The 27691-nt window shown below is 36.7% G+C and overlaps 2 protein-coding genes across 2 annotated transcripts in view; both read left to right on the forward strand.

Moving 5' to 3' along the window:
• Nucleotides 1–25738, forward strand: ARL5A (ARF like GTPase 5A). The gene is made up of 6 exons (XM_022569715.2): nucleotides 1–334; nucleotides 10367–10427; nucleotides 10886–11033; nucleotides 13144–13227; nucleotides 18162–18313; nucleotides 21274–25738. Exons 1-6 carry the CDS (start codon nucleotides 289–291, stop codon nucleotides 21320–21322), a joined length of 540 nt encoding a protein of 179 aa, XP_022425423.1. The 5' UTR covers nucleotides 1–288; the 3' UTR covers nucleotides 21323–25738.
• NEB (nebulin) overlaps nucleotides 21495–27691 on the forward strand; it is a 274540-nt gene continuing 268343 nt past the window's right edge. The window contains exon 1 of the mRNA XM_089916822.1: nucleotides 21495–21599. The gene's annotated coding sequence lies outside the window, so the exon portion shown is untranslated. The remainder of the gene's footprint in view (nucleotides 21600–27691) is intronic.

Here is a 27691-nt window from a genome sequence, read left to right on the forward strand (position 1 = left end):
CCCGAGAGGAGCTGGGGGAGGACGGTGGCCTGCGAGGCTCGCCGCAGACAACGCGGCGGCGATGTCCGCGAGTCAGGCGGGAGCCGCGGCGGCAGCGGCGGGTCCTCGCGCACGACAGGGCGTCCTGGGCTTCGACCTCCCTCCGGTTCCTAGGAAGCGGGCCGACGGCCAGCGCGGGAGCAGCAGCGGCAGAGACGGAGGCTCCGGCGCGTCTCTCTCCTCCCCTTGAGCCTGAGCCGGGGGAGGCCAGGCGGCCGGGGTGGCTGGAGGGGGGTCCGCTGCCCGAGAATGGGAATTCTCTTCACCAGGATATGGAGACTGTTCAATCACCAGGGTGAGGGGCTTGGGCCGAGCGCGTACGGGTTAGGGAGAGCGTCAGCCCTGGCCGGGTGGGTGGTGGTCTCCGAATACTTCCGGAGTGTGGGCGGCGCGGTGGCGCGCGCTCTCTGCGCTGGGTGCGGGCTGCTGCGGCTGCGAGCCTTGGGGCTGTTCGCTTTCACTCCCAGCTCGGGAAACTCCCGACTCGCAGCCCTTTGTCTTAGGAGAGCTTCCTAAGAAATCATGCCTCAAATACACCCATTGCTCGGATTTCGATTGGGAGTGGAGAGGGTTTCTTGCCTCACGTCCGACGCCCCTGAGTGGCCCCGCTTGGTCCACGTTTCAGTCCTTTTTCCTTCAGCAGTTGGGTTTGCACAGCACTGAGAAATGCTGGGGTTCTCTGGGATGAAGGTTACAGGTTGTGGCCCCAGCCGCACCACTGAGCACCCGAGGATTGCAGAATGCGGTAAAACCTGAGGAATCGCTCTTGGCTTGACCAGTACATTCAGGTTTATGAGCCTGCCCTCCACCTCCACCCCGCCCTTCCCCGCTTTGGGGAGATTCTTCTGCATCCTCAGTAGTGATGGTCTTCTCTCCTCTTGCCATATTGATATCTGTGTTTAAGGTTAAGCTTAAGGTCAGTTTCCTACTCGTGTTGCTTATTTAGAGGTTTTGGGGGGCTGGATTAAAAAATGGTAAAGTGTTTCACCGAAAGCACTTAAAAATCATATCATATGAAACATTTGTTAACTGTAGGTTAACGACTAAGTTACCAGGTATGGAGTGTATTATAAAGAGATGCTTAAGTTCATCTAAACTCAAACATTGCCTTGAAATGCATATCAGATTTATTGAAATTTGTTACAAAATAAGTGTAAAACTGGGGAAAGAAGATACAATTTTAACAAAAAGAGTCCATAGTCATTAAGATACACTCTAGTTACTGGTGTACTTTTGTTCTTTTTAACTCAAGTAGGGTGATTCATCATCCTGGCTGTCAGTAACTTAGTTTGTGTTTTTCTCTTGTGTAAGCTGGTGGTGGTGTCACAGCCCAAAGTTTTCCAGTAAAGACTTAAATGAATGGTGGCATCTATTATGTACAAGCATCTCCGCCTCCTCCTTCGTTATCCAGCTGCTGCTGTAAGAAGGCGATTGGGAGGGAGCAGAACTGGAACTTGTGATCGATTTCTAGTGTATCTTTTAAAAATATAAAGATGATGGTGTCGATCACATGATAGTGAATGGAAGAGCAGTATTTCAAATGATTTTCAAATGATATGGAGAATTTTCATAAACTGGAGAAAGCCAGTTCTAATCTACACTGTCTCTGGCTAGCTGTTTCTGTTGAGAGAAGGGTGAGTGGGAGCCAGTCACTTAACCTCTCTGGGCCCGGGTCTCACCTAGAATAGCAGGGATCTTGACTGTGTGACTGTGGAGCCCACAAATCCTAAAAACTTAATGTGTAGGTCTTAAGAATTGAAACTTAACATTGCTGTAATACTGGTGGTGCTTATAGTAGATAAGATCTATTCTAGTTTTTAAATCCATAATTTTGTATTATTTTTAGCAAAGCTAGTATTTCAACTCTGCCGTGAAATTTAGAAAGACTTTGCTTGTTAATTGAGCTCTAGTCCTGCAAGAAAAATTAGGTATTTCCACTTTCTCTTTTGAGTCAATGATAAAACTATTTGTCTCTGTAACTTAAGAATGAATTAGAACTTTGCCAACAGCTACTTGCCAGTAGTAAATAATGATGTGTGCTTTGTTACCACTAGCAATCGCTGAGTAGTGTTCTTATTACCTGTATTTTGTGGTAATTTTTGACTGGACATTTATTTCAGTGTTGGGAATTAATAGTAAGAGAAATTAATGAAGTTAAGTTCTAAAAATTTAGATGTCAATATTGTGAAAATGTGAATAAACTATTTCTCTCCTGTTAAATGATGTGGTTGTCTTATCAGCAGGGTCACTTTAAAAAATATTCAGCATTAAATCTAATGTCAGGTACTTGTTGGTCTTTTTAGTTCTGTATTAAACTGGGTATATATATGTGTGTTAGATATATCTTGGATGCTTTATTTTACGTTCAGAAGATACAGAACACAGTCCTATGTTCTTTTCACATAAACTGTTGGAAGGAAGTTTTGGCGGATTACAGAATTTGCTATGCTGATGAAACAAACTGTAACATCTCTCTCTCTCTCTCTCTCTCTTTTTATTTATTTTTTTTGAGCTCCCTTTAAAACAACTCTTTCAGTTTAAGCTTAAAATATGAGTACACAGTGAAACCTAATTGCATATTGCTCAAACTTGAAAAACCAGAGGTTCCATTTAGGTGATATTTAAATCAGTAGGGTACAAACTTAGTCCTAGATGCTGTTGTATATATCATTTTTAAACGTTTCTACAGTCCTTCGAAGCAGTTATTTTCTCCTGAAAAGAGGAAACTGAGGTACCAGTGGAATGATTTTCCTAGACAACGCAACTGGTAAATGCCAGAGTTAAAATACTGCAGAAATATGCTGCTGACACTGGTCTTAAAGAAGTGACTGGCATCATTTTTTTGTATGAAATCCCCTCCCCCCCCAAAGGTGTTTCTCAGTTACTAAACTATAAGTGTTTACAACTTTAGGACTTTGAAGAGTTGCCATTAGTATCTTTTAGTATAGAAGGACTTATGATCAGTACTCGGTTTGTTTATTAAACACGTATTTTGAACACCTATTTTGTGCTGGGGGACTGTTCTAGATGGTGGGGATAGACAAGGAACAAAACAAACAAGACCCCCTGCCTTTATGTGGGGAGACAGAAAATAAGCTAACTTCATCTTTATAGATAAAATAATAGCAGTTAATACTGGCATGCAACGTTAGGTTCTACATGTTTCATGCAGTTGATTTAGTCTTAATTGATTTACTCTTAACCACAACCCTGTGAGGCAGATATTCTCCCCCATTTTAAAGGGGCAAAGAAACATTAGGTACCTTGCTTCAGGCACTACAATTAAAAGTGATAGACCTTTTAGATAGAGATTTTAACCAAGGTAGTCTAGTGCCTGAGTTAGTGCTCTTGAAACAAAACAAAACAAAACTCCCTTTGTATAAGAAGGATTCGTGTTAGATAAAAGGAAGAACTTTCAGACACTACTATGAACTATGAAAGAAGTTGTGAAGTTTCCTCATGGATAGCCTTGTTTCATTCTTCCGATTGGTTCTTAGAAAAGGAATGATACGTTGTGAATGAGTTCTGGACAAGCTGCAAGACCTGGTGCTGGGAAAGCCACCTCTGCTTCTGTTGTTTTTTTTCATTGTGTGGGAATTCAGAAGTGCAGAAGAGTACATATAGAAGCTGAGTAGCCAAAGGGGTGAACTGTGCCTGCTATTAAAAATTTTAGCTCCAAATCCACCCTTTTTGCATGCTCTGTGGATACAGAACTGGGTCCTTTAAGTATTTTTCTTTTGCCCTTTGGCACGGTGTTAGGCTCTGTCGGTAGACGGCATTGGAGGGACCCTGAAGGAGGAGACGATTTTTCTTCCTGGATATGGCGTGCTGCTCAGCAGGGTCTGTCCTGCTCATGCAGTGTGGACATCTCGAGTGGCTGGCTCTTGCACTGTGTAGTGGTCAGCAGCAGCTTCTTCTAGCACCCACTTCGGTTGGTCTCAGAATGGAGGCCCTCCAGTGAAATACCTCCCAATGAACAGTTTTCCCCAGCATCCTAGAGGGAGGATTTCCAGAAAGATCCACTGGCAAGTTTGCTTAGCTACTTCTCTGACATTCAGTGAGCCCTGGCCTGGCCCTCAGCAAGGTTTGCATCTCAGTCCTGGGGAATTGGGGGAAGCTCTCAGCCCTAGAGATAGGGAATGCTCCGTGTATTTGTCATTCCTTTAATCTTTAGAGTTACTTCTTGTTAGCCAATCCCTCATTACTCCAATCCTCTGTAGTAGTTATTTTCTTTAAATTAAACTTTGAAAGTTCAAATTGCTATGTGGTTTATGTTTCCTAATTGGATCTCTACTTTTGCCCTGTATAATTGTTACTTTTCATTCAGCGAAGTTTTTTCCCCCTGAAACTTCACTACCATTGCTATAAATCGCAAGTTTATTTTCAAACTTTGTTTTTTATTGATGATACTTTTAGATTTTGCAAATTGAATTTTTAGTATGTAGAGACTTGATTAGTTATCTCCCTTCTAACCTTTATGTCTTCCAAATCTGATTTATTTATTCACTCATAGTTTATTAAGCACAAGCTTTATTCTAGGCTCTGTGTTAAGGCCTGAGAGAACTGTAGTAAACCTGACAGAAATGGATTTTTTGCTCCATGTGAGACAGAATCCACGGGGCTTAGTGATAGTTTGGATATGAGGTGAAAATGAAGAATCAGGAGGACTCTCAGTTTATCTGCCTTAGTATTTGTAGTATTTGTGTTTTCTGGCTTTGGTATGATTCACAGAGATAGAAGTCCTCCAGGATGACAGTGACATTTCTTTTTGCTTAATTTACTGACTGGTAGCTGGTAGGATATATATATATATAGACTCTTAGAACCTGGCAGTAAACAGAACTGGTAGGCTGCCTGCGTATATCAAAAGGAAGTGAAGAAGGGAAACAAGCATTTTCATGACAAAACAGTAAAGTATTGATTGGGAAACTAAAGCCTAAGTGATAACTCAAAATTCCATCCAGGCACTGTGACAGTGTATAGTTGTTTTGGCTTATCTGAGAAACTGCAAGAATGCTATGGCATAGATATTCTAGAAGAAGAACCATACTAAGCAGTAAACTTGTCATGAATCACATGCATCAAAGAGTTGGTATAACCAAAAGTTTTATTACATTTTCCCGTAATAACATCTCTTTGTATACATATTATATATTCTATGGAATGTTTGTTTTGAAGTGCATTATAACAGTTTTTAGCTACAAATTTGTGTTTTTCATAGAACATTGTTCTGGTAATGAGAGACACAAGTTGGGGTGGTGAAAGAACCTAAGGATAGTCAAAGGAAGTTGATTTAGTATTAGAAAGTGTGAATAATCTAACACTATTGTTGGGGATAAACTGGCTCTTCACCACTGAGTCAGCACCTTTATCTTTGAGCCCATTGCACACTTATGTCTTAATTTTATAGTTCTCACTGTGACCCATGTGCTATACCTTAGACTTAGGAAGCTGTTATATAGCCATTGGTGCTTTATTGTAAAAACTCACAAATATTCAAATAGAGACAAGTCCTAGGAGGGAGTAGATATAAGTTGGTATTGAATGTGGCTTGTAGGAGTTTAGGTGGGGTGAAGAGGTGAAGGACCTCTGGATTATGGCCTCATTGGAATGCCCTCCAAAGAAATCTCAGACTGCTCCACAGAACATGTGGCTCCTTGGAGATTTTCTACGTTCTGCACATGCTTGATGTGAGACTCTTTCTTCCTCTTTTTCTTTTTAAAATATGTTAACCACTAAAAAAACCCCTCATGAGTTCAAATATGTTAGCTTGCATTCACTTGAATGACTTTAGAAATCTGCTTTCTGTCTTAAGAGTTTGGAGGAATGTTTGCATATTTATGGCATTTGTAGGTGACAGGAATTCATTGTGTTTGTAAAATTAAATAGACAGAAGAGGGAGGTTGTTTCCAGTATGGACAGTGGTTTGAGTAGCTTCTTTACTACCCCTGTCAACATCTCTGACACTCTTTTCTCCTGTTTACTCTCTACTGTGCCAGACATGAATTCTCGCCTTGTATTGTCCACCAAACCTTCTCTCCCCAGTGTGCTTCCTTTATTTCTAGGTACTAGTGAAGAAAGACTTAACAAGACTTTACATCTTTATCTACCACAGGTTATGTTATCTAATTTCAGCTTATTCTCTAGTTCATTCATTCATTCAGTGGCTGTAAAAGGTGTGTCTTGAAACTGTTCCCTCCATCCTGTCCTTAGCTGGCAACTAACTTGTGTAAGGAGGAGCCGGAATCCCGTTGTGAGCCTCTTCTGCCATCTGCTTTATCTCAGTGTATGTGTGTTTATTGCACAGTGGTTTGTTCACAGTAGTTTCACCTTATCATGTTCATCTTGTGGTCAAGTATGATACAGAATCTTTCTTTAGTTGTTGTTGTTTTTTTGCCTAGTTAGTCCTTCCTCACAGAAGTGGTAGAAGAGTACTGTGTTTGAAATCAAGAAATAAGTCCAATGGGGCATGGCTAAATTAAGGAGACCACTTTAAAAAGCAAAACCAGATGGGGTTTTCACCTTAAAAGCAAAGGAGGCCAGATAGTTTTTCTGCTGATACATCTTACTATTACTCAAAATACCTTTTGAAACTCCTTTTAGGATTTCTTTAGAGACACATTTAAAAATAATATAATTTAGGAATCACACCTCATTTAACAACAAAAAGGTAATAATTGTCTTAGCTGCCTTTTACCTTACGACTGAGATGATACCACGTGGCTCCCCTCCCCCTTTAAAATCAAATTCATCTTCAGAACACCATTGGGAGTGTTCAAAACAGTGTATCTCAGGCTCTGAAAGCAATGGCAAGAGAAAAGTAGCAAAATATTTTGAAAAATGGTAGCATGGTTAGAATAAGTGTTTAACCTCCTTAAGTGATTAAGGGCCTTGTAAGAGACAGTGCTCTTGTATTTGTGATCTCTGTGTGTATAATTCATACACACAGATGCATTTTTTAGTCAGTCTGTAGTTATTTATCATAGATCCTTGCCTAAATTTGTATTGTTTGCTTTTGCCCCTATTTTGTACTGTTTTTAGAGTATCATTTCTCTCATTGGTCAGAGTAATTGTATTTTCTTCCTGAGTACTGGCAAGTCTATCTAAATTTAGTCCTGCAGCTAATACATAGGGTTTTACAAAATGATGTTCCTGAAACTTAAAAATAAGTTGACGTTTTAAGAATTATATTATTAAAAATTGGTATTCAAGTGAGAAACTAAAAAAACTTTCATCCATGTCAGCGGTCAGAGTATAGCCCAATATGAATTCTGCTTATATTAGAATGTTTACATTGTTTGTATTACTAGAACTGAAGAAGATATCTGTCATCAAAAGGGGAATGCCTAATTTGGGGACATAGAAAAATATAGAGTCAGGCAAAATTGCCATGCCGTTTAAAAACTTCCCGGATAAAAAGGCACCCTGCTCCAGGGACTCAGTAATCTGGCCCTGATGCAGGTATGGCCCTCCTGTGAAGATGGATTTGTCAGTCACCACAGCGTTTAACACTCCCTTTGATGGGATTCCATGCTCCCCAAGTAATCTGATTTTAATTCAGTCACCTTACATACTTTTCCTTAGGCAGAAACTGCACTTGTCAGGTAGTTTCATTTTCTCAGTTCCTTCCCCCTAGTCATCTCTAAAGATGATAGACTGGGCCTGCATTTTTTAAATGACTTTTAAGAACCTGTGTGGGGGGAGCATGGTGATGTCAGTTTAGGACCCTGGTGGTTCTAAGCTGCCTGCTCTTTCTTCAAAGAAATAAGTGATTGGATAAAATGGATTGTATTAAAATTTTCTATTTACTTGATCTTCGTATTTTTGTGTAACAGGAGGTACCTATGTAGCATTAGGAATTCCCCTCTATGGTAAATGTCAACTATTTGGAAAGCATCTACTACCTGACTGCAAAAGCTTTTTCTTAAAGATCTCCTCACTCTTAGGTGTTATAATCCTTAGCATTTATTATTTATAGAATGAATATTAATTCAGCATTTACTGAGTACCTGCCTTGCACCAGAAAAAGTTGTAGTTACTAGGAATATGAAGATGATTAGCATGTGCTCTATATACTTGAAGGGTGCCTCATTAAGCTGAGAAGATTAGTGAGTGTACATGTAAATTACTATAAGTGCTGTCTTCGAGGTGTGGCAGAAGAGCAGGAGAAAGTGATTTTTCTTGGGAAGCTAAACTTTAAAGATTAGTAGGAATTCTTTAAATGGAGAATTGGAGAGGATAATTCCAGCACAGGTAAAAACCATGAGTATAGAGGTAGGGAAATGTTTGCCGTGAACATACGTGGCAGCTTGTGTAGGGAGAACAGCTTGAACTCCAGCTTAGATACCTGGCGGTAGTGGTGAGGGATAATAAAGCTGAAGCCTATTCATTTGGGACTGGCTTTATTTACAAGGCTGAGAACTTGTACCTTGTTTTCCTGTCAAACTGGAGAGCCATCATTTAAATAACAGAGTGGCATTATGAGCTTTATTGTTTCTAGAAAGATTACTCTAGAAACAATAGGAAGATGGACTGGAGATAGTCTGCTTAGGTACAGTAAGAGATGAGGAGGACTACAACTAGGACAGTGGGAGGAGGCAGGTTTGGGATATATTTTTGAGGTAGAATAGAACTTGGTGACAAATTAGATGTTCAGGTTGAGGGACTCCAAAGGCATCTGAATTAATGGTAATACCATTAGGCAAGTTAAGTAAGATAGAATTAGGAACAGGTTTGAATATTGGGTTTTTGGTTATGTTGAGTGGCACTGTGTCTATCCACTAGGTAGATTGGAGCTTAGGAAACATTTGGGAACATGGATTAGGAATTGTCTTTCTTGGTGGTAGGCACACCCCATGTGCTGTCTTAATCATGACATAAACCCAGAAAGAGAGGTAGTGTTGCCCCTGTTTTACAGTGACGAAGCTAAGAGTTAGAGAAATAAGTCATTTGCTCAGGGTCACATAACCACATGTATTTTTCCATCTTGCTTCTGTTATCTATTACTGTGTAACAAGCCAATCATAAATTTTATGACTTAAAGGGATAATTTATTACTGTCTCTCATGGTTCTGTGAGTTCACTGAGCTCAGTTAGGAAGTTCTGGCTTGGGGCTCATTTGATTACATTTGGATGGCAGCTAGCACTGGAGTCATCTCCAGCTCCACCTGGCTGCATATCCAAGGTGGCTTCTCTATTTGTGTGTCTGGCGTCTCAGCTGGAATGGCTAGAACAGCTGGGGGCATCTGTGTGTCTCTCTCCACAAGATCAGGCCACGTGATTAGCCTGAGCTTCCTCACTCATGCATAGCAGTCTTGGGGTAGTCGGACTTGTTACATGGTGTCTGGCTTACCCCAGGGGGAGTTGTCCTAGAACCAGGCAGCAGCTGCAAGGTGTGTGATAATCTAGGTGTGGAAGTCATACAGCATCACTTCTGCTGCATTCTTGTGGTTAAAAGCAAGTCATAGGACCAGCCAGAATTTAAGGGGGGAGCTATATAGGGGCATGAATATCCAGAGGCCATCTTTGGAGATTACCTTTCTCCACACACTGCTGTCTTTCAGGATAGTTTTTAGACAGCACGGCAATAGATAGGCCCCAAGATGCCTTGTTAAAATGTGAGAGGAGTGTAAGAAGAGAACTCTGGGAAACATGAATGTTTGAAGGAAGACCCAAGGAAGAGGAGTCAGTGGAAAAAAATAAACATCAAGAGACAGAGGAAGAAAACTTGGAAAAAGTGATGCTTTAGAAGCCAAGGGGAGAGGAAGCTGCTGCCACCTTAGCTATAGGTCCTTAAATTTGGTTAGAAAGACCCTATGGTTCAAATGTACTCAGATAGCTTACAGTTGCCTTTTGCCAGCAGCTTTAAAAGGCTGCCCTTTTTTTCCCTTCCCATTCATCCCATCTCACCTATACATACCCAGTTAAGGCCTAAAATTCATATTTAGAACTTAAGTGACTTAGTTAAGTTTAGTTAGGTAAACTTAAGAACTTAAGTTTCCAATGTGAAACATTTATACCTCAAGTCATCCATAAATTGTTGTGATTACATTTGGGATACTTTACTGAGAGTAGGCTTCCACAGAGTGGAAAGAATGTAGTGCTTCTGGCTTCCTTCAGAGAGATGAGATGAGAGTTCTCTATGTAGAATGAGGGGGATAGGAGGTTAGACCAATGGCGTACTTCTGGTCTTGCTGCGATGTTCTTTTGAGTTACAAGAAGGTATAAAGTGCCATGTACTGAATTATACCATAGCTGGAAAGAATGGGTGAAATAGGAAAATTTTTGTTTTTGATTAATAAATCACTGGTGTTTTTCTTTTTTTCAGAGCACAAAGTTATCATTGTTGGGCTGGATAATGCGGGAAAAACTACCATCCTTTACCAATTGTAAGTACTAACTACTTAAGATTTTTTATTTTATTGTTTATAGTTTTTCAGCCTGAGAGATATTTGATTAATGAAAGCAATAAAAAATTATATGGAATCCAAGTTACTCTGTAAAAAGGCAGGTTGGCCATGAACCAGGAGCCAAATTTAAGCAGCTGTTTCTAGAGAGCTAGAAATTTATATGACATTGAGCATGTTGTTCAGTTGTTTTGCTTGTGGAGAGTAGAGAAATATTTGTTTCTATAGTTTCCTGGAATGAATCTAGAGTATTCCAGATAGTCCACTACCTAGCTCCACCTCTGTTTAAACCCTTCATTCACTCTTATGAGCTAGTGGAAAGGGGATATTTGGGTACAAAATATAAAAGTAGGTCATGCTGACTTATCCCTTAATTGAAAAATTTTCAAACAATCTAGCTTCCTTGCTAACTGTAATATATTTGAACTTTTTTTTCCCAGTTCTATGAATGAAGTTGTACATACATCCCCAACAATAGGAAGTAATGTAGAAGAGATAGTGATTAATAATACACGTTTTCTAATGTGGGATATTGGTGGCCAAGAATCTCTTCGTTCTTCATGGAACACTTACTATACTAACACAGAGGTATGTTTCTTAATATACTAAGTCTTCTATGAATATAATGCCTGGGAAACACCTCCCAGATATGAACTCTTATAGCTCGTCTTTTTGAAATATCACAGTATGTTAATATAAGTAGAGTTTAAACATAGTGGAATCTTTGATTCCCTCTTTCAGGGTCATTGTTATATATATCCATTCTCATTGAACCTCTGTAGGGAGAATTGGTGATTGGTTAATCTGATTTTATATTGATCCTAGAGCTTGCCTTAAGTACTTGTTTAATAAAGAGTTCCATTTCACAGTTTGTAATTCCATTTCTCTCTTACTATTTATTTATGTCTGCATAGAGGAAATCCTAGTTAGATGCGAGGGCTCTGATGGTTTGAATTCTTGGCCAGAATTTTACTATGTGTTTTCTTTTATGCAATACAATTGCACATTAAAGAATTCTTTTTCTTTTGATTATAAAGCAATTTAGACATAATCATGTGTTTTATTTACATATTATTTGCCAAGAGAAAATTTCTGACGTTTGAGAGCTTTACTATATAGACCTTATAAGATGAAATGCTGTGACAGTTGTTTTTGTAGTGCTGATTATAAGTTAATAAATCTCCAAATGTATATACAGATGAATATTATGTCAGTAAGACACTATTAAGTGTCTCTAATGACTTGATCCCCTAACACTCCATTAAGCATTTGATTATGTCTTTTGGAGAAGGAGGAGTATATATAATTAGTATTCCTATATAAAACGCTGCAGGTATCAAGTTCATGGCAACACCTTGAAAATTAATAGCTTTGTTAAGAAGGCTTGGAGTAGAACAGGTGTTATAGTGATAAAACCACGTATCAGTAAGGTCTCAAGTGAGAGAAGAGGGAAAGTAGCAGTTCTATTATCCTTCTGCATTATGGTTGATGAAATCTGAAGAATAGAAAAGATCCTGAAAATTACTGTGGTTTATTTGGAAATGAAAAGCTAGTTCTAAACAATAAATAGCACATACTAATAATAGGCAGTCAGAATTAACTTGGGCATAACAAATGCCATCATAAAGCAACTATATCTGCTTCTGTTTCCCTGGTGCCTTTTGGTGTTCATGGAATTGAAGAAGAGGCACACTGTAGCTCAGTCCTGCACAGCTCCTTTCGAGTCTTTGATTGCATCTGGTCTCATCGTCAGTTCAAGAAAGAGTTATGCCACTTATATAAGGAAGAGAGCATGGTTTTTGATATAGATTTATTCTTTCAATTTGTTGATTTTTTAAAAATTGATTTCTTTAACTGTCACATTACTTTATTCTCATACGCATACCCTTTTAGATTTTTTAAATTAATTTATTTATTTGTTTTTATATTTGGCTGTGTTGTGTCTTCGTTGCTGTGCACGGGCTTTCTCTAGTCGTTGCTGTGCGTGGGCTTTCGCTAGTTGCGGTGAGCGGGGGCTACTCTTTGTTGCGGTGCGTGGGCTTCTCACCGTCGTGGCTTCTCTTGTTGCAGAACACGGGCTCTAGGCGCGCGGGCTTCAGTAGTTGTGGCACGTAGGCTTAGTAGTTGTGGCTGGTGGGCTCTAGAGCACAGGCTCGGTAGTTGTGGCGCCCGGGCTTAGTTGCTCCAGGGCACGTGGGATCTTACCGGACCAGGGCTGGAACCCGTGTCCCCTGCATTGGCAGGCAGATTCCCAACCACTGTGCCACCAGGGAAGCCCTCTTTTAGATTTTTAAATTGACATTAATAAATAATGTCTGTCTGGAAGTAACTTAAATTTAGGATCATATTTTTGTCTTACTGACTTATGGTGCAAATAGGCCCATTAGCATTCAAGATATTAATTTAGAAAACAAACATGTTACATATTGGTTAGAATATTAGCAGAATATTCTAAAAGAATGATAACATCATATTGTCTTTTACTTTCTCTTAAAAATTAGTAAATATGTCTGAATTCAGAATCAGACCTTTAGGTTTCACAAATTATAGCGGGTATCTCTGGTTTTCCAGTAATACCATACCATAAGGTTCTAATTTCTTGATAGCTGTTAGCCTGTAAATCAAATAAACACTTGATAAATTTTACAAATATCAAATTATGTAATCACTAATGATTTTTTTTGTTTTGTAATTTTAGTTTGTAATAGTTGTTGTGGACAGTACAGACAGAGAAAGGATTTCTGTAACTAGAGAAGAACTCTATAAAATGTTAGCCCATGAGGTAAGTAGGATTCTGGCATTAGATGTACGGGGGTGGGATATTTCTATCACCTTTGTACTTTCTACTTTCTCATGAGCATACTATTTCAAATTTTTTAAAAAATTCTTTATCTGCTGGCCATGCCTGCTTTATAATTTTGACACTTCCCAACTTGGAAGCATATCTGGAAGCAGCAGAAAGATTGAGGAGTCAATTGTAGTATTTTAATTCCATGCATCTTAGATAAATTTGGTCTAGAAGTTTTCCTGGCCAAAAAGACCTAAGTTGACTTTCATTTTGCATTTTAAATAGATTAATTATACAGACGATTATCATTAGAAATGAGATTTTACAGTGTCAGGGACACACAGCGAGTCTTGATTGTAACTCAGTTATCTGACTAATATTTAAATTTGTTGCTCGTAGGTTTCTGATATTGTTTCTTTAACTGAACAAAACTGTTATAACTAGCCACATTTTCTTAGTCCTTGAGAAATATTACTGGTAGCATAATTTGAATATTACATAAACTGAATAATATAGTCAGTAATGATAATAGTAACTGTAAAATCATATAATATTTATAATACAGTCATATCTCTCTATCAGCAGAGTTTTGGTTCTAGGATGCCCACGGATACCAAAATCTGAGGATGTCCAAGTCCCTTGTATAAAATGGCGTAGTATTTGCATATAACCGGTATGCACATCCTCCAGTATACTTTAAATCATCTCTAGATTACTTATAATACCTAATACAATGTAAATGCTGTGAAAACGTGCAGCAAATTCAAGTTTTGCTTTTTTGAACTTTCTGGAACTTTTTTTTCCTGAATATTTTCAGTCTGAGGTTGGTTGAATCTGAATGCAGAACCCATGGATAAGGAGGGCTGACTGTAGTGGCAATTGATTATTTTTGCATGCCTTTTATTGCAGATGTTACTTTCTCAACTCAAAGGTGGAAATAGAAAAGTTAATATTCAGTGGAATTTTAATAAAGCTTAAGAAAACTGGGATATCTTTGTAATGAAGTTTTATATTAATTTTAATATTGATTCAATGATTTGCTTCTGAGATTTTCATTAAGAATTTTGGTATGTTTCAGACATAAGGAAACTTAGTAAAGTGATTATGTAAACTGAAGTTTTATGTTTTGCTTGTGGTGATCATACCCACCAAGATGCACCTTCCCCTGTTTTGGACTGATTCTAGCAGTTGTGCTAAACCCTTTGGGGTTTTTACAAAAAAACACATCTTGCCTTTGTACATGTATTTAACAGCTTTCAGTTCTAGTTTGAGAAACAGTAAGCAATAAAAGAGGCGGGGGGGGGGGCTAAGGATTTTTTACAATTTCCCCTTTGCATTTTACAAGAATACATCATTCTTCATTTTATACCAAAGGGTTGTTTTATTGTTGTTTTATGAAGACTTTAGAAAAAGAAAAGTAAGACACAAAATGTATTTGTCTCTTGACTATATTTTTTACTCTGTAAACAGGTAGCCTCCCTATTTGATTCTTACTCTAATTGGCCAGGATGTAGGAGGATCAGTATTATAAAAAGCCCAATAGTAGGGCTCAAAGTCATTGAATTTTATAAGTTGGGTCATTAGCTTGGATAGATCAATTAACCTCATCTGTTATGGACTAGTACTCTGAGGCCCAGTAGTTTATGGGACTTGAATTTAGGTATTCATGTCATTCAGGCTTTTTGCTGGGAAAAAAAAGTAAAAGCCAGAAATAGGGCCTAGCTGGAAAGTGATAGGAGAAGGGATGAGATTACCAGAGAAGAAGGGAATTACAGATGAACTTGGGAGCTAGAGTAAGCCACTTAATAGGGTCAGGAAGAGCCAAATAGGCAGAGTTCTGGAGAGGGAGGGACATCCGGATCAAGGATGAGAATGTGTGAAAAACAAACTTTGACATGGGTTGGTCACATGTTTCTTGCATACCACAAAAACCAACAGAGTCGTATTATCATCACCAGTAATGATTCTTTCTATGTATTACTAAATACAAAGCTATAAAACATGTAAATTCATTTCTGAAAGCTTCATCTTAAATGAAGCATAAAACTTTGACGCTCATGAATTTTTAAAAAGTTCCAAAGACAAAAGGATAGATGAATTTTATTCAGAATGACTCAACTTCTAGGAATTATCTTCACAAAGGAAGCTTTGCGAAACAAACTGACAACTACATATGGCATATAGAAGATGCTAAATAAGTATGCTTTCATGTGCTGTTATTCATTTTCTTGACTAAACTAAAAAATATTTTTAGACTCTGAAGAACAGAAGTTGATATGTAGCAGAAGTATGTAGCAGAAGTTTTTCAAAGTGTTTAAAATGGGTGTTGTACAAAAGACGCTGTTTACCTTGTACTTTGACCTCGTGTTAAGTCAAGTTGAACAGCCTTAACCCAATGTATCTCTTTTCTACTATTATCATAATGCATAATTGGTTGTGAGGTTATTTAATAAAAAGTAAAGGAATATTTTCTTTCCTCTCTTCCTAAATATTTAAAAGTGGGTAATATAGCTTAAAAAAAAAATCAAGAACCCTAAATAAAAAAGTTTGAGCCTGTGAAATCTAGAAAAAGTACATTCAATATGGATTTTTTTTCTTTTCTCTTTTTTAGACCTTTCAGTAAATGACTTTTTATTTCTTATGTTTTCCAATTTTCAGTCCAGGGCCTTCTCCAAATAATTTTGTTACTAAAAGTGATGAAGATAGGTTACTTGTAAATAAAATAGCATAAACTTTGTGTCCTAACTTGTGCCAAGTATTTCTGTTGTCAGATATTTCTAAAGTGTGTTTGTTCTCTGAACATGCCAGCATTAGCAATCCTGACCTATATAAAAGATTTCAACACACATTGGCAAGAGATAGTGAAACCTAGACGATAGGAAGATAGGAATTAAATCCCATGGAAAGTCCATCTACTCAATGATTCAGCCATATATCAACTATTGATAACTGTTCCATGTTCTGATTAGGATAAGAGAAAAAATATCCATATACTTGATAATGTATATGTGTACTAGTTATAGTTCATCCCTTCAAATTTTTGCCTTATATAAATAGACAGATGAACTGAACTATAGCTGAAACAAATTGAATAGGAGGTCTTAAAACTTAATGTTCTAGAGTATCCCTTTCTGACCAAGCTATTCAAGTAACTCTGTCCTTATCTGTAGTAGTGTAGTTGCCATCCTGCAGAGGGCACTGTAACTAAGCCAGCCTCCTTTGTTATATAAAGCATATTGCAGAACTCCTTTTAACCAAATAAGAAATTTACTACTTATATTTTTTATTTGCATCAGAAAGAATCAAAGAAGTCATGGAAACTGTTCTAACGAGAGTAAAATAATGTGGAGCAATGTCAGTTTAAACCTACTGAACACTTTCTTGCTTCAAACACACATACACATGATTGAAACCAAAATATTCCACTAAGATCCCTAAGAAGAAGGTGGCATTCAACACAGCTGTGAAAACTTGCAGACATAGCACCAAAACCTTAGTTTCCTCAATATCTCTTAAAATATATAGGCAGAATTTTATGAGAGTTTAATCCACTTGTTGAGTGCATCCATCATAGTTTCTTAGCCCAGGATCCACGAATGGACTTTAGGATATCTATTAACACCCTAAAATCATACATAAACTTTTTTTGGCATAAACATATATACATTTTTATGAGGGAAAGGTTCATAACTTTCCATAGGTTATCAAGGAAGCTCCCGGCTGTAAAAATGGTTGAGAGAGGGGAAGGTAGAGTACAGCAAAAGGAGACGTAGAACCTTTGGTCTGCTTTGTGAGTAGAGTGTTACATCAGTCATTTGGGGCCATGCACAAGGGTAAAGCTAATCCTCATTTGCAGAGCAATAAGTGAACTAACATTTGTTGAACTGTCGCCAAACCCAGGTACTGAACTGAGTGCTTTAAATATAGTAATTCGTTCATCCAAACTACATCCCCAGGAGGTAGGTGGTGGTCTCAGCATTTTACAGATGAGGGGCAACAGCTATAGTAGGAAGATCTCAGCTCAAACCTGGCTCTGTTATTGAGTAGTTATGTGACTCTGTATGAGTTACTTACATCTGAGTCTTAGTTTCCTCATCTGTAAAATGGGAATAGTAAAGCCTATCTTGTAACAGTCTTGTGAGGATTAAAGAGATTTTATTCGAGAAATGGTTAGTATCATGGGTGACTTGCTCAGATTAGATACTCAATAAATGTTAGTTATGAGGAACAGATTCAGAAAAGTTAAAAGAACTTACCTCAGAGTTGAAGCATAGAAGTGGTAGAACTTACTATCTAATTGGGAAATTTGATAAGTTTAATGGTAGTCTAAGAATGCCCTATCAAATATTCAAATCTAACACATCTTCATGGACAAAGATAGAAGAGCTAGATCTCAGAAGATGAATAAGATTGGTTTAGGTTAGCACCTTCCAACTGAGAAAAGTCCTAAGGCCTAAGGTGTATATTGTATATAATGATTTAGTTTATTTCCTAAATAAACTGGGAAGAAGGTTGTAACTTTAGGTATAGATACCTATACCTAAAGTATAGACTGGGGTAGAATTTTGAAAAGCTCTTGAGTCCCATGCTAAAGAGTAGTTCTTAGTAGCCATAGAAGTTTTTGGGTTGGGGAAAGGGTTAGATATGTATTAAATTGGAAGATGTGACTTTGTTAAATATAGCACTTTGGACCATAAAAATGTAATCTAGGAATGTAAGAAATATATAAATCCATACAAGTATAGATTGATTTATTTAAATGTGTTGAATTTGATATTTACTTTCCATCATAAGAGCTATGAGATACTTTTATGTCAAGTAGTTGAGAAATTCTAGGTTACAAAGGTTATCATATATAATCTGTTAATTAAATTGGAAAATGTATGAAAAAAATGAACTGGCCCTTACAGTTTTGTTTGCTTTTATAGGACCTAAGGAAAGCTGGATTGCTAATCTTTGCTAATAAACAAGATGTTAAAGAATGCATGACTGTAGCAGAAATCTCCCAGTTTTTGAAACTAACTTCTATTAAAGATCACCAGTGGCATGTCCAGGCATGCTGCGCTCTTACTGGCGAGGGGTAAGATGTCTTCTTCATGAATAGCATGTATTTAACTTTGAAACATGTATTTCTTTTTAAAATCAAATATTTAAGGTTACCATGTACAGAACTTTGTAAGGGAGAGATGTAAGACATAGTCCATGTCTACAGTGAGAGAGTTTTTAGCTTGGTTCTGTAAAGAATTAAACACAACATACACAGAATACACATAAACATACTGAACTAAAGCATGTGAGCATATGGATGATAGAGTTGCTGTAGGAATTCTGAGAAATGGACTTGTCATGAGTCTGGAGAAGTCAGGAAATAGTTCCTGCACTGGCGGTGCTGACTTATAGTCTAAGAAAGGAACTAACACTTGCTGAGCATGTCCTTGCCTTGAGTGCTTTCTATAGAGTGTTTCATTTATTCCTAACAATCATGTAGACCAGTTGTTTTTAATTCACATTTTATGCATAAAGAAGCTGAAATAGAAGAAGATTTGCATGTGGGACTAGTGTGCAGATATGCCATCAGTGCTGTCAAGAGGGAGTTGCTGCACTTAAAAAAAATAAAAGAGTTAGAATTGGAGAGAGTGTGGCATGAGGGGGTGCCTGCAGTAGAATTTTGCCCATGTCTAATGCCCAGAGATGAAAGGATTTCAAGAAGGCAGTGGTTGTTAGCATTGTTATATGTAAGATATATAACATAAAATAATCTATACGTGGCATAGATAGATAGTGTCAGTAATTCAATGTTTGGTTTACTCTTCACTGTGGTCTTAAAAGGAAGGGAATTTCTGCTACTTCAGGTAAACTCATGTATCTATGCCACAATCTTCTGCCCTTTCCTGACACCTGAAGAACCTCAACCCCAAATTTAAGACCTTTTTAGAAGCCTTCATGTATATATTTAAAAGCAGAGAAAAAAAAGAATTAAATTGGGGGGCTTCCCTGATGGCGCAGTGGTTGAGAGTCTGCCTGCCGATGCAGGGGACGCGGGTTCGTGCCCCGGTCCGGGAAGATCCCACGTGCCGTGGAGCAGCTGGGCCCGTGAGCCATGGCCCCTGAGCCTGTGCGTCCAGAGCCTGTGCTCCGCAACGGGAGAGGCCACAACAGTGAGAGGACCGCGTACCGCAAAAAAAAAAAAAAAAAAAAAAAAAAGAATTAAATTGGAGATGAAGCTGAATCTTAGTGTAATAGAAGCCACTGTTACCTGATTACAGATATTTGGAAGAGCATAATTAGATCCTCAAAGAAGCAAATCTGTTCATTAAAAAAAAAAAATCAGACAATACCAATTGTCCACATACTTATTTAAGTAAAAATATCTTTTACATATTTCTTTGTTGAATAGTTTAATACATGTCAAGATGCATATATAGATATAGGTATATCTTTATATATTATCTTTGTCTATCAAAGGTCTTTAGTCAAAAGCACTGATTATAATACTAAATTTGACAGCAAAGACAAATCATCTAGGATTGATAAAAGATTCAACTTATATACTTTGAGTAATTGTGTGGAAAATATATCATTAGTTAGGATACATGTGAACTCTGGCAGTTTTATTTTTAAAAGGGGACATCAACAGATGATGGTATCTTTTCAGTTTGGGGTCTATGTAGACTTCCATTTGCAGCAGTTGGCAAGTGGAAATGTTTGGTTTGGGGGGTACTGTTGTTTCCCTGTGCAGTCTGACCACCTTGGTCTAAATTCTTGGTTTTAGTATTGGTGACATTTTGACTCCCATCTCTGCCATTTGCTAACCTCTCTAAGCCTGGGCTCCCTCTGTAATATGGGAAGGGTTCTGGTCTTAGTGTTGTGAAGATTAATGAAGATAATGGATATTAAGTGCTTAGCGCAGTTTCTACTTGGCTGTTAAGTAACTACTGTACCTTTAACAGTTTGGAATTAAATAATTTACTCACCTATTATTATTATTATTTTGTATCATTTTCTATGAGTAGTTTAAAAGTAAGGAATCGAGTAATGGCAGAAAAGTATGGGCCAACACCAAAACAACCATTTATTTACCTCATTGCCCTTTTTTCCCTTCTATTTCTATCATCTTTTACATTGTTAGACTGCTATACAAAAATCTGAGTTCTGGCTTTTTAAGTATTACTATAGTAGCATAGTTTCTCATATCTATAAAAGCTCCTTGTAGATAACGGTTAATGCTTCATAACAGTCCTTCATTTTCTTATAAAATTATATGTACAGCCATTTCTCTCTTACTAAACATTTAGATTCTTTTACTACAATGAATATCTCTTTCTGTATTTTGGATTATGCTCAATTACCCATTGTTCAGTGGTAACTGGTGTTAGTGATGTGAGATTTTATTTCTTTCAGGTTTTTAAAATATATAGATGTAACAAATATTGTGTGCATACTTTGTTTTAACAACTCTACTATATATTTAATTTCCTGTCATTTCTACTTCATTTATATCATGAGCATTTTATCATATTGTAAAATAGTCTTTGAAAGGAAGTTTTTAATATTTCATCATATGAATGTTCCATAATTTGCTAAATTTTTCCTCTGTTGCCAGACATTTAAATTTTACTTTTTCCTATTAAGAATGCTTTCATGAACAGTCGAAATACATAAACCTGTCTTTATCTCTGATTATTTTTTAGGATACATTTCTGAAAGTAGAAAAAGGGGTAGAGTATTGATATTTTAAACATTTTTGATACTTCTTGCTAAATTACTTTCTGTGGGCATTCACTGTGTAATTATTGAGCTCCTTGTACGTGTCAGGCAGTATTCTAGGCACTAGAGACATAACAGAACCAAAAATATACGGACACACTCTGTGAATGTATGGCTTCACCACAATAGCACCAACATTGAATATTACTGATTTTTTAATCTTTGTTGTTTAGGTAGATGAAAAATGATATCTTCTTTTAGTTTGCTGTTCATAGCTTTTTAGTTCATAGCTAAAATATCTTAGTTAATCAAGATATTTTATTTTCTTTATAGATTATGCCAAGGACTTGAGTGGATGATGTCACGACTTAAGATTAGATGATCTCTACTGACCTGTTCTCATAGACTTTGTATAAATGAAGTGCTGGACTTTACCTGAAAGCTGCAAAAATTAATGGTTTAGATATATTTATAATAAACAGATTTAAACAGTTAAACTTTTTCTATAAGAAGAACAATTAAGACCACTTGTTTGAAAACAAAGATGAAGTCTCACCTTTCCATCTGCTTTCTCATTAGTTCCTTCCAAAGCAAGGTCTTAAAGCTGTGATGGACATTTTTCTCATAAAGAATCCTCTCAGGACATTGTGTAGCCTGTGGTAAGTACAAAGGGAGAGGACGATATTTTTAACTTTAAGAGCTTTATTATCAAAAGTATTTTGCATAGGGTTGTGTAGGTATTATGTATATACCTCAAATTCAAGTTAATGGCTTTGATTTATGTTCTTAAAAAAAGGAAATAACACAAAAATTAATAACATCCTTCGTTATAACCATAATGAGATGAGTACTGGCATTGGTGGTAAGTGCCATTTTGTACTTCCCCTATGTTCTCTGTATCATACTAACCAACCCCCAAATCATTGAGCTGCTCTTAAAAAAGAAAGAAAAAAAAAGAAAGGAAAAAGCTTGACATTGTGTACCTAATATTTTGTTGACCAAATCACATACAAGGAAACATGTAGTCCAGCTGAGTGAAATATCTGTCATATTCTTGACTTAGTATTACTAATGGGCAGAATTGCACATTGAGCAATCACCAGATTGCTCCCTTTACTGGACCTTATGCCATCTAAATTTACTGAGTAAATTGTTAATCTATTTTCAGTTAATCATTAATTGTGATTAAAATTATCAAGTGATTGTTTTCCAGCATTAATTGGAAACTGTTGCATGAAATATGTCTACCCAGAGAAGAAGTATCACACTATAAATATTATCAAATAATTTAGCTACAGTCTTCTTAGATATTAAATTGTATGTCAAGCATTTAAAAGTCAATTTGAGATGAAAAGTAAGGCATATTTTCTAAGCAACAAAGATAATTTCTTAATTTGAAAGTTTCTTATTTCTTAACTTAGGAGTTGGAATAGTTTGAGGGTTTTTTTGTGTGCCTGTAAGTTTTCCTCTATCATCTTAAACCACATGAATGCATTGTTTGACAATTACAAAATATGAATCCTTTTTAATGCTTTTAAGAATTTGGTTTAAATATTGATCAACATAATGTATTATTTTTACTAAGAAGTAACTTGGCCCCAAAACCTTTTATGTTTGCTAGGTTTTTTGTTTTTTTTTCTCCAGCATCTGAAAGTCTAAGGTATTTCTGTTATAAATGTAAACAAACTTATCCTAAATGTGTTAAAACATATTCTTGGGCACTCTGTTGGTATATCTTTCATGCCCTGAAAATCTGGTGACTAATCCCAAACTGGCACGTTTTAGAATATTCAAGAAAAAAAAAAAAACTACTTTTAATACCAGCCTTTTAGATTTCAAAGATTTTGATGAGAAATAATAGTACGTACTATAAGTATTGACAAAACTTTGAAAGTTCCTTTCTATAAAATATAAAATGCTCGTTATATAAATCCAAGTCAGGCACGGGAAATCAGCATTTAAAATTAGATGTTTTGTGTTTTATATTTATATTATAATGTTCAAAATGCAAGTATAACATTTTAATATTTGTGAACTTGCTTTTACAAAAGTAAATCCTAAATTACTAAGCTTTATTTGTTCATATGTCCTCATACTTTTTCAAATCACTGTAAGAAATTGCTTGTATATTAAAAACCCAAATCTATTTTGTTGATGTTGCAGTGTCATCACAGACAAATATTCTGTAAAGTAGCCCAGCAAATCCACACCTTTTATCCTTTTTGTCTTTTAATTTGAATAACCATGGTTTAGTCCCTTGAATTGCTGCCACATCAGTTCAACAATATACCAGCACATTCCCTTGTCATCAAGGTGTTAGCCAAAATTTATTCTTTTTTTTTTTCAAAATTTATTCTTAATTGGATGTTTAAAGCATGTACTACGTTGTTACAGTTGGTTTAGTAATTGACATGGCATCATGAGAATGCATGAAATCTTTTACCACATTTATGAAACATGCTTTTTTTGTTATATTCTACCCTCCAGGCCAAGCATTAGAAAAAAGGTGGTACCTTTATACTTGCGCATAAAACCAAAATTACAATGGGAAAAAATTTTTTTAATTTGTGTACGAAAATACATCGAAATCATTGTAACAGTATTACTTCCAAATAACATGGAGAGCCTCATGAATAGTCATATTGGTGATTTATATGTAGTTTTTAAGTGGAATTAAGCAAAGGGCAATGCTTTTGGTTTTTTAATATGCTACTTTTGGGTATAAACAAACATTTTATTTAGGGTTATTATGCTCAGCTTTGAAAAGAACAAAGCTTCATACCTCTGTACACGTGGCTGGATTTAAATATCCTGTGTTTGATACTAATTTTGAAAGTTGTGTAACTTCTCTTGATATCTTCGTAAAAGTAACCATATTGCTATACGCATTTAAATATGTTTAATTTTGTCATATTGCATTTAGGAAGTATATCTTACACAGTCTAATAAGGATTCTTGTTTGAAATTTTTCAGTTCTATCTTCTTTGGCCCTCATGGATGGGCAAAGAATACATTGAAGGCAGGTAGTTCGCGAGGCAGGGGACAGTGGGTAGGGAATATGACATTTTGCCTTAAGAATAAAAAAGTGCTTCAGCACTGCTGTCTGGCATTTTTAATGCAGGTAAAGTGATTTTAGAAGCGTGGCATGGAATAGAGAAGAGTTTCTGTTTTCTGGCCTTCAAGAAGTGCCTAGTAGGTAGTGACAGTGAGATCACAGAGAAGTGCAGGGCACTGAGGAAGGGCCGGAAGTCCCTGAGATGCTCTTTTCTGTCTGAGTGTATAGTATTAAGATATCTAGAAATGGGATTCTGTTGTCCCCCCTCACAGGCACTTTACATCTCTTGCTGTGACTGCAGCAACCACATACAGTACAGACAACCTCAACATTTGTTTATATTAGTGCACATAGAAAAACTGTAGACAGCTTTCTAGTTTTCTCTGCAGGCATTTTTGGGAATATATCTGTAGTGTGTTCTACTTTGTATATAGGGGGTAATAGCACATCCCAGATTATCTGTGGACTTTGGAATCATCTTCTCTCAGTTACCCAGCCATATCCTAGAATCAATCCATCTTTCAAGGCTGGGTAGAGACAAGGTTTCTTTGCATGACTTAACTTTGAACACTCCCACTGTCCAAATATAATCTGGAACTTCTTGCTTTAGGATTGGCTTTCCCATAGGCTCAGCCATCCCCTGCTGTCCGGTATCTTCATTGCCCATCAACGAAGATATATTATCTTGGTCCTGGAGATATTCTAAACTTTACCCATATCCACTGTTCTCCAAACTACTAGTTTCTAAGTTGGTTCTCTGGTTCTTTGCTATCCTCCACTGGCTTGATTCATTGATTTGCACTTTGCTCATTAGAGAGTATTATTAGAGTTGTTGAGTACATCACAAGACTGGCTTGCTGTGTGTACAGCACATAAATACATACCAGCAGTAGAGTCCTTTAAATTATACTCTATTTAACATTTTAATACTACTTAATTTTAGCTTCTCACACTGAAAGGTAGATTCAGAAAGATAAGAGAACTACCTAGACTGCCAGCTCCTTGAGCTACTGGGTAGACGTGAAAGGGATTAAGTTATATGTGTATTATCTTCCCATTACGAAAAATGAGTTACATTTTGAGGAATAAAAGACGCCAGACCAAATTCATATGTAGTGTTTAACCTGAAGACATCCCCACATCCTTAAAACCATAGACCACATTCCATTTTTTTCCCTCATGTTTACTTAAAGAACAAAGATAAACATTAGCTGTCTAAAGGAATTCGTAATGAGAAGCCTATCTTTACAAAATAAACCTGTTGAAATGGACTTTAAAAACATCAAAATTATCAGTCACCATGTATTGACACTATAGATGCAGACATAATATAGACAATACTTTTTTAAAGTTCCACTTATACAAAAAATAAAACTTCTATATCATGCTCCCTCAAAGAATGTACGATAATTTTAAGACCAGAATGGTGGAGTAAAGGAAAGAAAGAGAGAATTTAAAAACCTTGGATGCTAAAAAGTGAATCTATTAAATCCTAAAATCATGTGTGGGATTGTGAAGAAATTGTAACAGGATACAGTTGGATTAATTATGCAATATTTCTTATCGAATGTCTAGCCCTTGTGTATTGTTCTGAAAACTACAGTTTGAATCTTTATGGTCTTGCCTGCTAGATATTGTGTTCTTTGGTAGAAAATTCCCATAGTCTGTACTCAGCAAGTGCCTAAAACTGATTTGTGTTGATTTTTAAGTCCATCTAATAAATTATACATGTTTTCTATGGTATTATATGTGCTTGGCTTACTGATGATACAGCCTTGAGGGTTTTTAAGTCATAATTTTTGCTTGGTTTGACTAAAAAGCCTCAAAACTGAAAATACCCATCCTAACCCTGAATAAACCATAGGTTAAGGAAGCACGAGCAAAACCATTTTTTCTCTTTCCTAATACAAATATTCCATGACCCTGGTGTTAGTTAATGCAGAGACTAGAAAACTAGACTCTATTTCTGTTCTTTTTAAATAGTTTTAACACACAGAAAATTATATTGTGTTTTAAAATCTTAGTAAAAGTTTGTTGCTTGTGTAAGAGTAGCCTCTTAATTCTCATACTTAGTGGTTAGTAATTTTAAGTCGTATCATTTAGATCTTGAGCCATTTCATGTGTGTGCACACCAGAATCCTTCCTCTTTAGATTCTCCTTATAAAATGAAATATTTGATAGAACTCTACTATGTTTCTCATGTTCATTCTTCCTTCCTTCCTTCCTTCCTTCCTTCCTTCCTTCCTTCCTTCCTTCCTCCCTTCCTCCCTCCCTCCCTCCCTCCCTCCCTCCCTCCCCCCTCCCTCCCTCCCTTCATTCCTTCTTCCTTTCCCCTCCCTCCCTCCCTTCATTCCTTCCTTCTTTCTTCCTTTCCTTTGCCTCCTTCCCTCCCTCCCTCCCTCCCTCCCTTCATTCCTTCCTTCTTTCTTCCTTTCCCTTGCCTCCTTCCCTCCCTCCCTCCCTCCCTTCATTCCTTCTTTCTTCCTTTCCGCTCCCTTCCTCCCCTCCTTCCTTCCTTTCTCTTTCTTTCTTTCTTTCTTTTTTGACTGTAAACTCTGGGGGCAAAGACTGTATTTTCAGTGATTCACAATTACATTTTGTTTATATTTTAAACAATCTTGCATGAAAAGTGAAATGTATATGTGATTTTAATTATTATAATATATACTATTCTCTTCCAAAACTTCTTACATTGGTGATGTAAAGAAGTCCTCTAATTATTTTTGCTTGAAATAGTCCTTTAGATTAGAGTAGTCTTTTGTTACATTATGTCCCTCTGTGGTTCCTTAAGAGGAAGTGATACCTGCAGAGCACTTTTAAAGATAATTTCTGGGTTAATGTTCAAGATAATACATTGAAAAGGAAGCTATAATTATGTCTAATGAGGGCTCTTTTGGTTGCTAGAGATGAGAAAAATGAATACTAATTTTAATTTGTGCTTAAAATATATTTTACTAACTATATTGATTTTTAAATATGACAAATGTATCTTGTAGATATTAATCTTCCTTGCTTATATTTTCCTAGAGAAACTAGATGAAAATGTGTTCCAACTAGTCTCTATATATTGACATATGTGCTCTATGTATATTGATATAGTTGAAGCTGCATTTAATACAACTAATTAGAAACATTTTGAAAATTTTTAGGTTTGTTGTATTGGAATTTCTAATATGATACAAGGTTTTGACTCAAGCTTTGTATGCAAGAAGAGGTGGAAAATTTTTCTTATCTCTTTATCATTTTATTAACTTGTATTTCTCTGTATCCTAGGAAAATTGTACATTCAAGGAATATTCCAAAAAGTGATAATCTTAGAGCACTTGGGTGCTTTTCTATTTCATCAGTGCTGATATGTTAGGTACCTAGGGAAATAATGCTTCAGAGCCTTCTTGACAAGACAACTTCGTGGGTGGCTGGGGGATATTTATGTTTGTGCTCATGTTGGGATGGAGTGGCAGATGGTATAGGGACCTCTCCATTGGTAAAGCAGTGCAATCAGCTTCTTTGCAGGTGTGTTACTTCATTATACTTGTAACATCATTCCTGTGTCCATAACTGACTGAAATGTCAAGTTCCAGAAATGTAAGGCATTGGGTCAGGTGACCAGTAGTAGGACCTAGTTTATAATGCAATAAAGGAATAATGTTAAGGTATGTTTGAGGGGAAATAACAAATATGATTTTACTGCTGAAT

Source organism: Delphinapterus leucas, chromosome 8 (assembly GCF_059928025.1).
Source record: "Delphinapterus leucas isolate spDelLeu-1000000601 "Yukka" chromosome 8, BTC_Dleu_Yukka2, whole genome shotgun sequence".
In the NCBI taxonomy this organism is placed as follows: Eukaryota; Metazoa; Chordata; class Mammalia; order Artiodactyla; family Monodontidae; genus Delphinapterus; species Delphinapterus leucas.